General features: G+C 37.4%; 1 protein-coding gene across 3 annotated transcripts in view; it reads right to left on the bottom strand.

The window, feature by feature from the left end:
* Positions 1 to 2,277: 2,277 nt before the first annotated feature.
* DIRAS2 (DIRAS family GTPase 2) overlaps positions 2,278 to 11,723 on the bottom strand; it is a 15,885-nt gene continuing 6,439 nt past the window's right edge. For 2 of the 3 annotated variants that reach the window (XM_026046568.1, XM_026046570.1), the window contains 2 exons: positions 6,068 to 6,164; positions 2,278 to 4,237 (listed from right to left, as the gene is read on the bottom strand). In XM_026046568.1, the coding sequence (XP_025902353.1) occupies positions 3,597 to 4,196 (600 nt within the window). In that variant the 5' untranslated portion in view covers positions 4,197 to 4,237; positions 6,068 to 6,164 and the 3' untranslated portion in view covers positions 2,278 to 3,596. The remainder of the gene's footprint in view (positions 4,238 to 6,067; positions 6,165 to 11,723) is intronic. The other variant, XM_026046571.1, reaches the window with a different exon arrangement.

Here is an 11,723-nt window from a genome sequence, read left to right as displayed (position 1 = left end):
GTAGATTGCTTTCAAGTCTTGCTACAACAAAATAAACTTCAAATCAGAGAAGTGTTTGCATTTAAAACTTTATTATCTTTTTCTGTTCAGAACATCACTGGAAACATAAAAACTTGTAGGCACAAATGACTTCATATCCAGAGTTTTTGAATAAAGTATTTGCTAATGAAATTGCAACAACACATTTTCCTGATAGCTATTTATCTTAATACTTCATATACATATATAAAAGTCATGCGCTGTGAAGAGCTGGTTCWGTTAGCACAGATCATGTTCTGCAGATGCTAAAATTCACTGTAGGTCTTACATGTTTTAAATAGATACTGATATTTCTGTACATTTTTAAGAGTTTATTATATAGATATCACATTCCAAAGAAAACACAAAATATAACAAAGCTGTATATTTTCTTTATTTACCTAACATTTTCCTGTATTTAAAAAAGAAAAATGTAAGTAATAGCAAAACAAATGTCTTAAAACAGCTCACATATATGTAAGATATGTAAAATCTAGTAGTATAAGTAGTATAAACTACAATGACAATGCAAGGGTATAAAATATGTTCTCTTTTGAGTCTGTGGTCCGAGAGTAATATTGCTTCTGTATTGGCCTTGCTTTGATACATGCAAGTCCATGAAAGAATTCATGGCTTATTATGCAACAGGAAAAGGACTGACTGGACATTGAAGGAAAAGGTCTGTAAGCCTAACAACAGGTGGCTATTTGCTCTACTTCCACCTTGTCCATATAATTATGCCTTTCTTGCCATCAGACATGGTCAACTCAAGTCAAGGGGCCAGTGTCAGTCTGGGACATTAGAGTCCTAAGCTTTGTGTCCAGGTCAGGTCCCATACACTCTGCTTCTGCAARATTCCTCATCACATAAATTAAAACTACCACCATTAAAACTATAGTATGGTAAGGATCTTTTCCTTTCTGGGGCCCTTTGACTTGGAGTTTATGTGTCAGTACTGCAGTACTTTTCTGCATCTGTAATACAGGCTGCAGCACCACGCTGGCCAACATGTACATGCCTGGCCTTGGGCACCACTCCATTTGTACTGGCTATAGGACCCCAAGCTGCTGACCTCTGGAAATGACCCCTTCCTGCTCAAGTGTGTTCATTCTTTTTTCTTCTTTTTATTTTTTTTTTTTTTTTTAAAGTTTCCGGTCTTGTCACCAGAATCCAAAAATGTGAAAGTGAGGAGCTTTGACTCTTTGCTTACAAACAGATTAAATGTACAAAATGTATAAAAGTTTTACTAAACATAGTGCTTTGAAATGTGTTGCATCCCTGATTTGAAAATACTGTTTGATCTGTCACTAGACTGTCAAGAGAAAAAAAAAAAAAGCTCTCAGCTGTGTAAATTATACCAACTTTCTTGTGTTTCTGGCGTTTAAAAAAATTATTTATGGATGTGAAGAGGCAGTTTGGTCAAACGCAGGCAGAGCACTGGAAAGGGCTCGGGGAGATTTGGTTGAGTTTGCTTTGGGTGCTTTGGGCTTGAGTCTCTCACTAGTTTGCTGGGTAACCTCAGGGAGGTTGCTCCACATTTTGTGCCTTGGTTTCACCATCTGTAAAGTAAAGCTAATGAAGTCATCCTTTGGGTAAAACGCTTTGAGACTCTTGGGGAATAAGCATCATGTACCGACCAGGAATTTATTGTTGAGGAGGAGCCTTTCCCACGCTCCCTCTAGGTTCCTCTTCCAATGCAGTAAAGTGAACACACAAAATTCTACCCTCTTTGCAATCAGTTGGAGATCTACATGTGATTTTAGTGGTGCCAACATTTCTGCAGTGCATGACAAAACTTGCGCTTCTTTCTGTGAGTGCTAATAGCTCATTCTTACGCACAAAACATCTGCATTTCTGTTTGGAAGGTGGAAGGTAAACAAGCAGTAGATTTGACAGCAACAAGGTAAGATTTTTCTTCATGTAAATACTGCCTTTAAACAGCTCTTAGAAGACATTTATAATGCAACACCATGCATGCTAATTCTAGTACTTGACTGCATATCCCCATTGTATGATTTTGACATACATAATCCCCAAAAATGCGATTTTTTTTCTTATTTCAAAGTTCCTAAGGTGCAAATTGTAGTGTATACAATTTTGTTGCGTCCTTTAAAAAATGTCTGTGCTTCTTTTGTCTTTGAATGTCTTTGTTTTGCTGTTATTTGTAAGATATGTACTTAACTCTTTCATATTAATTTTTTTAAAAGAAAAACTTTGGAGAAAGATCCAGAAAAACACACACTGAATGCATTTTTCCTCTTCCAAAGATTTTGAGAAGAGCAGTTTCCTCTGGCACAGTAGCTTGAAGCAGTTGTTTTCTATTTTGAACCTTGTATTGCATTGTAAAACAGTTCTGAATGCAACTTTTAATGTGCCAAATCCTGTAGTAATCTCAGCAGATCTTCCAATAGAGACTTTCTGGGCCTACCTCAAGATGGAGGATTTGGTTCTACAAATAGTCGCAGCAGTTCAAAGCATGAGTTTGGATGGTAAATACAAAATCCTTTAGACAATATAAAGGCCATAAATCTGTGTATCAGATGTTTAGCATGAATGCAAAATCACTCTAATTAAAATGTATTAACATAAAGAAATGTTGCTTGGCTAATCTGGTCATCTGAATAAAAACTTTGTTTACTGTACTGACTGCTCTCCAACAGCGCTACCACTTCAACACACTTCCAGTTATCCAATACTCATGCCAGCTACCTATCAACAGAGTTTTCCATAGTTTGTAGGAGATTTCTCAGCCTGTCCCTCTGGGAAGTTTTCAGTTCATATATGCATATCACTTGTAAACAGTCTGACAAAGGCAAACATCTACTATTCTGATACATCCTGGGGCCAGAAGTGATTCTTGACATGATGTGTCCAGAAAAGGAATCATCTCCAGCTCTCCTGGGTTTTCCCTRTCCATCCACTCAAGCACTGCATCAGATTAGAAGGACATCTCATGCCGTGGGAGGTGGAGAGAACCTGCTTTTAACTGTGTTACCTCCATACTTCCCTTTAGGGCAAAACAGTCCATCCATCCAGCAGATCCAAGACCACCTTTCTTATTCACATGGCAGTCAGTACTGGAACTGTAAATTGTATAGAATGCTTTATCGGCAGCATTCTTCAAGGACATGATAATTTAATCCAGCATGCATTTATACATTCTAGATTTCCTCATGGGCATTTGTTGCTTTTTCTTCTAAAAGTATGTTATATAGATACATTGCCTTCCATTGCAGTTATATACAAACATAAAGATTATGAGGTTGACTTTCCAAATCTTCCGCAGTATGGTAAAGATGGAAACTGTTTTCTTCTCTTAATTATAAAACTAAATATCCTAGTCTGTGTTGTTTTTGAAGTCTTGATTTTTTTTAAACTCATAGCAGGAGCAAATGATGGTTGAATTGTTGGCTTTTTACCAGTAACCACAGTAACACTTTTTTTTTTCAAATTCCAAATATTTCTTTTAAAACAGATGCTAATAAAGAGATGCTTGTATGATTCTCTGTCTTCTATTGGTTTCACACTGCTTTTGTCAGAGAGATGGGACTGTGTGACTGACTCATGGCAATGCAACTTCACATCACCACACATTTGCCTTTCAGCTTCTCTTTCCTTTTCTGCTGCTTGCTTTTTTTGCCGTCAATCTGTAAACTCACAGTCCTGCGTTTCTCTAGGTTGAGCAGCTCCTGGAATAACTCTTTCACATTATGGTTCAGCTTGGCAGAGGTCTCCATAAAGGCGCACTTCCATTTCTTGGCCATGGCTTCTCCTTCACTGCTCTCCACCTCTCTATTTTGGTTCTCATCATTTTTGTTCCCCACCAGCATTATTGGAATGCTTTCTACATCTCCTTTAATCTGACAGATTTGTTCATAGATGGGTTTGAGTTCTTCCAAGGACTGTCGGCTGGTAATTGAGTAAACCAAAATGAATGCATGCCCTTTAGAAATAGAAAGACGTTGCATGGCTGGAAATTGATGGCTTCCAGTAGTGTCAGTGATCTGCAAAGTGCATATACTTTTATCACAGCTGATCACCTGCCGATAGGTGTCTTCAATTGTAGGGATGTAGCTCTCTCTGAAAGTACCTTTCACAAATCTCAAGACCAAAGAGCTTTTGCCGACTCCTCCAGCCCCAAACACAACAACTCTGTAATCATTGCTTTGCTCAGGCATGTTTCTTAGTGTTTCAGATGCTGTCAGACAGAAAGAAAGATCTGGGAAAGAAAATAAAAAATAAAAACATAAAAAAAAAACAATTACATTAATACAGATTCCTCTGGTTGAATAAGATTTAATACTAACTTTTCCAATAAGAAACATGCACATGATGTAAGTACAGGCATCCCAGTTGTGATATTTCCAAAAGACTTCCCTCACCACAACAAGAACATAGAGATGGTGGAGCGAGTCCAGAGAAGGGCAATAAAGYTGGTGAAGGTATTGGAGTACAGACCTTATGAGGAACGGCTGAAGGAGCTGGGATTATTTACACTGGAGAGAAGGAGGTTGAGGAGAGACCTATCACTCTCTACAGCTACCTGAAAGGAGGCTGTGGTGAGGCAGAGGTTGATCTCTTCTCCAGAGTAACTACAGAGAGGACAAGAGGAAATTGCCTCAAATTGTATGAGGGGAGATTCAGGTTAGACATCAGGAAGAATTTCTGCACAGGAAAGAGCTGTGAAGCCTTGGAACAGGCTGCCTAGGGCCATGGTGGAGTCCCTGTCCCTGGCAATGTTCAAGAAACGTGTAGATGAGGAGCTTAGGGACACGGTTTAGCAGGCAGGGTGGGGAGGGGCTTGCGGTTGGGCTCAGAGATCTTGAAGGTCTTTTCCAACCATAATGATTCTGTGATTCTATGACTTGCTATGATTTATAGAAAGATTTATTTCAGCAATAGGTTTAAGATTTCAATCTAGCCTGAACTGATAATAGATCCATTACTTCACACTTTATTTTAAATTGACCTTGTTATTTTAAGCATTCATCCTAMTGGGCTAATGCCCCAAGGATAAAAACTGCACCTATGATTTTTGGGAACCGGTCTCTCAGCAAGGTCAATACTCTGCTGTCTCTAAAATGAGTCTCCTTAAATCATTAGTGAAGCACCCTGATATACACATATCTGAGAGCCAGTTATTCTCTACAAGCCATCTCTTCAATAACAAGAGAATTTATCTCGTATGCAACTGGATACCATTTCTAGGTGAAGTGGGTGAGTCATCTGAGGATTCTTCAACAGCAGCACTAATAGCTTTCCTCTTGTGCCAACAGTGCTATAGTTTTCTTTGCAATGATTTGGGAGTATTTTTGCAACTTTTGGGGAGTGTGTGCCTTTTGTATTTTCACTTTCTTTCTAGTCCAAAGTGTACATTTTGGAAAGCTAAGATTGTTCATGTTCAGTCTGCTTTTTAATTTTCATTTTTATTTTGCAATATATAATTTTCCAATGAGACATCCCATATTTTTGAGATGTGCAGGCATCTTCAAAGTGTTTATAAAAGACTCATTTTATCATGCTCAGAATAAAAGGCAAATATGTGTATGGGTACAGTCATAAACCCTGTGAGCCTCAAAGCTTGGTGCATTTGTCAAAARTGATCTGTAAACAGTAGGACTATAGATATGATTATTATAATCACATGAAATCATAAAAAAAGCCTTTTCAGGATTGAAAGATTTAATTGTTTTTGAAATAAATAAATAAATATGAAGATAATTTTATTTTGCTCTCAGTGGCAGTTCATTAGGTACACACTTTGACGCTCAGTAATATTTAAGCAAGTAACTACTGGAATAATTGAATCCTACAAGGAATAGAGTCTATGATAACCTTATTTTTCAGATTGAAGCTAGGTAAATTATTACATAGATAGCATTCATTGAACAAACTGCAAAATTTGTTGCATCCTTGCTTATTCTGAGAGAAATAGGTCATTGAACAGGGGAGACTGTAGGTGAAATACCATCCTTTTGTCCAAGTGCCTTAGGGGACAGGTGAATTGACCTATTCAACATAGGCAATCCACAGTAACCTGAAGGCTTACCTTGCTGAATGAGGAAGCTGAGAGTCCTTGAGGTATTTCTACTCTGCAGYTGAAGAAGTGATTGCAGTGAGGAGAAGAACTTTAAGGTACCTCTTATCTATATGACACAAGGAGAGATAAGCGGGAGGATGCAGCAGTAAGGAGATGAGAGGAGCCCCCTTAACCCTATCCCAGTCACTTGCTCACACTGAATTTTATGCTTCTACATCTTCAACGCTACTCTGCCTGTGCCAGTTAGTTTGAAACTATGCCTATCCATGCAGCACTAATGTCTTCATTTTACTGTTCAAGCATATCCTGATTTTGTTATCCCTTGTTATCCTTGTTCACGGCATCCTATTCTGTTCTAATTCTAATGTCCAAGCAAGCCAAAACCATCTGTCTTTACATAACATGTTGCATGAAGGACTTGTATTTTCTCCTCTGTCACACCTTAGCAGAATAACGCACTCTGAAGTGATTCRGAGAGCTGTCACAGCACTGCTGCCCCAGCCTGGCTTCAGGCGGGTGGCCTTTTTGGCCCTTCCACTGCTCCTMCACTAGTAGAAACACTAATGTGGTTCTCTGAGACCTACTTAAACATAGCAAAGACTGATAAATAAGGGTGTTGGTGCTGAGGCACTACAAAAAGATAATTTCTTTATAAGAGCAAAATTGAAGGAATGGGTAGAGGAGTAGTCTCAGAAAACATTTCACCCTATGTTTATACGAAGGGGCAGATCCTTCAAGGAAAAGAGAAACGGGCAAAGAGATTCTGCTGAGAAAACAAACAAAATCAACTGTAGTTAGCAACAAATAAGACTTGGAGAAAGGTAACAGGAAGCTGTTCCACTGAAAATAAACCTGACTGTAAGCTGCAAATGTGCAAACTGAGAGCAACAGTAGGCCAGGAAAGAGAACGAGCTACTGTGCAAATTACGGTTTAGTCATATCTGAGAGCAATAAAGCAATAGAGAAAAAAAAAAAGACTATTTTAGCCCAGATAGAGTGGAAGTGTAAGTTAATTTACACAATGAGATAATGTGTATGAAATGATGACAGAATATTTGACAATGAAAATCAGTGAAATAGAGTGAAAGTAAAAAAATGAATTAAAAAAGCCAGCTGRTTGTACTCTTGCTGTCTCAGGCTGCATGTTTTGAACATACTGCTGGGTTTCCAAGAAAGCTGCCCAATGCTTGCCCAATAGTAAAAATAAATTGAAATGTGGGACTTAAAAGGCTACCTTCAAATATTAAGCACCTGAAAAGCATCAAAGTGAATCTGAAAATGGCATGGATATAGTCTTCAAATACATAATAAATTGTTGCAAAGAGGAAGAGTAGATATGTACGCTGGACAAAACAGGAACTGATGGGTTTAAACTGCAGAGCAAAAGATTCCTATTAGACATTAGGAAGAGTTTCCAGTGGGAAGCGCATATCTCGCTTGTGGAGAGTTTGCCGGCTGACAGCTGGAAGACACATTCAGGCTGAGAGGGCCCTCAGCAGGTCTTTGTATAACCTCCTGTTCAACTCAAGGGCAGTCTTGAGGACAGACCAGATTCTTCAGGCGTTAGCACTGTTGGGAYTCCAAAACCTCTGTGATTTTCCATRGCCTCTCTAGGCCACCTGTTCCACTGCTTTATTATCCTCATAATGACCTTTTTTTCACCTTACATCTAGTCTCAATTTCTTTTGTTCCAACTTACGCCTGTCCCCTCTGTCCTCCTGCCATGCACCATGGCGTGGAGCCTGGATATCCATCCTCTCAGTCACCTCCCTGTGGGCAGGAGGTCATGGCTACTTTTACCAACTGCATTAGTGCAAGTTTACTAGCATCCTCTCAAGTATTAGTTTAAACATAACTATTATACCTTAAATAAAAAGATTATCACTTTTTGTAATGTTTATCCGTCCCCTTTCTGCTGTGATTGTTCCTTTGCAAAATTTTGCAAGTCTTAATGGGTTTCCATCTAACTGTGTCCACTGGCTTAGCTCTGCTTTCCCTATATTCTTGTCTAAAACTGGGTCCTTGCTGCTGCTAGTGAGCTTGATAGATAATGCACTAGGAGTAAGAGCAGACTGGTTCAAATTCAGATACAAAATTTTACTTCAGACTAAGTTCTTTTCTAGGTGTTTCTTACACGTCAGATAGAACTGAAGGGCTGTTCTGACAGGAAGATGATATTTAGGGGCTGTGTCATTTTGATATCGGATTGTCATTGTGTTACATAACAATTGTAAAAATATACATTTAAATGTTTAAACAAGATGTTTCTCACTGCTGATTTTACACTTGATATTTCAAACCCTTAATGTTCTTTAAGTAACTAATTATGTGTGGATATGTTAGCAAGTGCAAAATCAGTGTCACTGATCTTGAATTTAGCCCATGGACCTCCAGKCCCCCAGTCCAGGCCTCCAATCAGTCTTTTCTGACTGTAATCAGTTTCAGGGCCTAATTTGTCCATCATATTTGTGACTTGCCTGTCAGGTTTGCATTGGTGTACTTAATAATATATTTGTTCCTTTTCACTGCAAAAGGGATAGGGAGGCTGAATTTGTGCATATTAAATACATTGGACATTTCTTGAAAATGAATCTGCTTGAATACTTACACCTAGAGAAATGTTTGTCTAGATTATCCTGTGGGCTTGCTGTGGTGGTAGATCTTCCTGTCTTTGTACTTGAAAAGTAGGAGAGAAAAACATGTTCTCTCTCCAGTCCTTCCACGATTTTGATTTTGTTACAAAAGATTTTCATCTTATTTGCATTGCCAGGCTGCCAAGTCACAGATCTTTTAGGATAATGTTAGTTTCATGAACACTGTGATACTACATTTATTACCTGAATCCAGCAACTTTTATTGTATCTTTGCTGATCCAAGTTTTGAGTTTTGATGACATCTGACTGAGATGTCAGTCTGATATGCAATACAGTAATTGTCAGCTGCTGCGTATTAATTTCCTGAAAGATCTTTTTCTTTCAGTAAAATCCTTTCACGTCTGTCACTTTTTTTTTTTTTTTTTTTTTTTTTTATGTATCTAAGGAGATGCCTCCGTTTGTGTTCTCATTGTTAGGGTGAAAACCTAATAAAGTATGTGGAATGCATTTATTTGAAAAGCTTGCATCAGTTTAAAATAAGAATGCATCAGACTATCCAGTGATGACAGTGCTATGCAATAATACATTGGATTATGAGGTGGATTATAACTGAAAATATAGTTATAGATAAGAAGAACCCTCAAATTTTTGAGAGACTGATGGCCATTTCACTATATGAAAGATGAAAGAGGTACATACTATTTACAAAAAAAAAAAAAAAAAAGGAAAGAAGCTCTTCAATGAATTTTTACTTGACCACTGTGTATTTAAATAACTAAACATTTTGGAAAGCATATTTTCTCCTTTCCTGCCAATAAATACGGATTTAAAGAAAAGAATGATTTTTTTCTACTCCTAATCTTTTACTACAAGGTTACTTTTATTACTTCTGTTCCCACCCCTTTTCTCTTTCCCTTCTCTTTCCTCTTTTTTTCCCATTCCTTTCTTTTCTCTTTTCACTTTTCTCACCAGCTGGTGAGAAATTTGACATTTGAAGAAAGAAAAAGTAACAGTTCAAACGGCTGCTTCCTTCAAAATGACGTTCTAGTGCATGTGGAAAGCACTTTTTTTTTTTAAATTCTGATTGTGAACAAAATGTTCCTTCAAACCCTGCTCATTGATCTTTAGCTTGTGCAAAATTGTGATTTCTTCACTGCAGAATATTGTAGCACTTTCTATTTACGTCATCACAGATTTTTCTGCAGGTGGTGTTCTTGCTATCTGTGTGAGATTTGCACACTGTTAATGCCAATGTAGTCAACATTTGAGCAAAGCCTTAACTCAGTTAATATTCATTTGAAACACCTCATTTTTTTGTATCACACAGTTACATACAATAGAAAGGGAACTTGTGTGTTCACCTCAATTTGAGGACCCATGCACAGACTGCAGTACTAATAAAGGTAATTTGCAGTACTAATAAAGGTAATAAAGTTAAATATTATTTATTCATAATTTCTGCAAGTTTTTCAATAACTTTGAGACAAAAATATGGGGAATTGTGTCAGATATTTCGGATCCTATCTCTTCTATAAGAAACAAGAAGTCCTGAAATACTCAAAATATGCCTTTCACAAAATAGTGTGAAATGGGATTCAAAGATTTGATTGATTGTATTTTTGTCAAAGTGTTTATGCAGTACCAGATATCACTAATTCATTAGATTTAAGATTTCTCTGAGTTTTCTCTGAGTATCTTCCAGAAATCTAGTTTTATTGTTAACAACTTTTCTTTGTCTACAGCCATTCCACCTAACGACAACTCTCTAAGAAACATCCTTCTAGGTTTAGGAAAGGTAATTATTCTGATGATGATGAAATGCTGATGATTAGTTAAATTATTTGCTTCATGAAATCTCTTAGACTTTAGGAACAGTTTTGCTGATGTTTCATTACAAAGATTGGTTTTTGATTTAGTCTAAGAGCTCGTAAGAGGAGTCTCTCCAAGCCTATTGCTTATGTAATGAGTCAATGAATGCTGCCTGGTGTTAACACTCATCTAAGCTGACACCATAAAATGACAAAGAATGATGTTTAAGGATAATGAACATATTGTATGATCGTGGCAAATCAAGTCTACGCCAAAATTTTCAGTGTTTAATTGGCACGAATTCACTTACTGGTATACCAAAAGAAAGCTCAGTTTTGCCATGTAGAGTATTGCTATCATAAGAACGAAAATAGGCTCTGGTTACTTGGCCTGCGTCTCCCAGTCCAGCCTTAAGAAAATGCTTCAATTATGTTAATTCTCTTTCTCTTTTATTATTTCAAGCATCATTGTGTTCTGAATCAGCATTGTTTCTGAAGTATACCATGTAGCCTTCACGTAGTTAGGGTGCCATTGACAGTGAAAGAAACATTAAGAAAATAGATGACTTTTGGAAGGTGCAAGGAAGTAGCAACTTGGAATGATGTAAAAGTTTTTGGAYGTAACAAGTGGTGTTGATCAAACTGCATCCAAATATTAAACACTGAAAACCATTTAATAATTGAAAATTAAGATTTCTGGGGAAGATACCAAGCATGGCTAACAAGAAAGCAGGCTCAATAGAGGCTTTTAGACTCCAAAATTTATTTGCAGAGTCAATACAAAAACACTATGGGCCATGGTAGACAGTGACAGAAAGTTGCTGTCAAGACTACTTTGATGGAAAAGCAAGGCTAACTTAGTATTTTAGATCACCAGTCAGAAGGAAGGGAATTGCCTCTGCCACAGCAGAAAAGGCATCTTCTATGGAAACAAAAAGTTATCTGTCCTAAACTTCACTTTTTTTGGCTGACATGATGTTTTTGTGTTGCTATTTGGTATGTCTTGTTTTTGACAGTAAGAGGCATAACGAGAAATTTATCTTTCTACTCCACATATTCACAAAAAGCACAGATTCAGTCCACTAATAAAATTACATTCAGCGGAAACAGATTCACCTTTAAAGCTAGATTCTCTCCCATGCTTGAATTGCTATAATTTGAGTATAAAATGCATTGTTTTGAATGTGCTAAGTGAAACAAGAGCAGCAGCTCAGCTTGAGAAAAACTGAATAGGACTGAGAGAGCAAAACTGCAGTGAACAGT

Source organism: Nothoprocta perdicaria, unplaced genomic scaffold, assembly GCF_003342845.1.
Source record: "Nothoprocta perdicaria isolate Ctin4 unplaced genomic scaffold, notPer1 scaffold_45, whole genome shotgun sequence".
Taxonomy (NCBI): domain Eukaryota; kingdom Metazoa; phylum Chordata; class Aves; order Tinamiformes; family Tinamidae; genus Nothoprocta; species Nothoprocta perdicaria.
The sequence above is the reverse complement of the archived record's forward strand: the minus strand, read 5'-3'. Positions and strand labels throughout refer to the sequence as shown.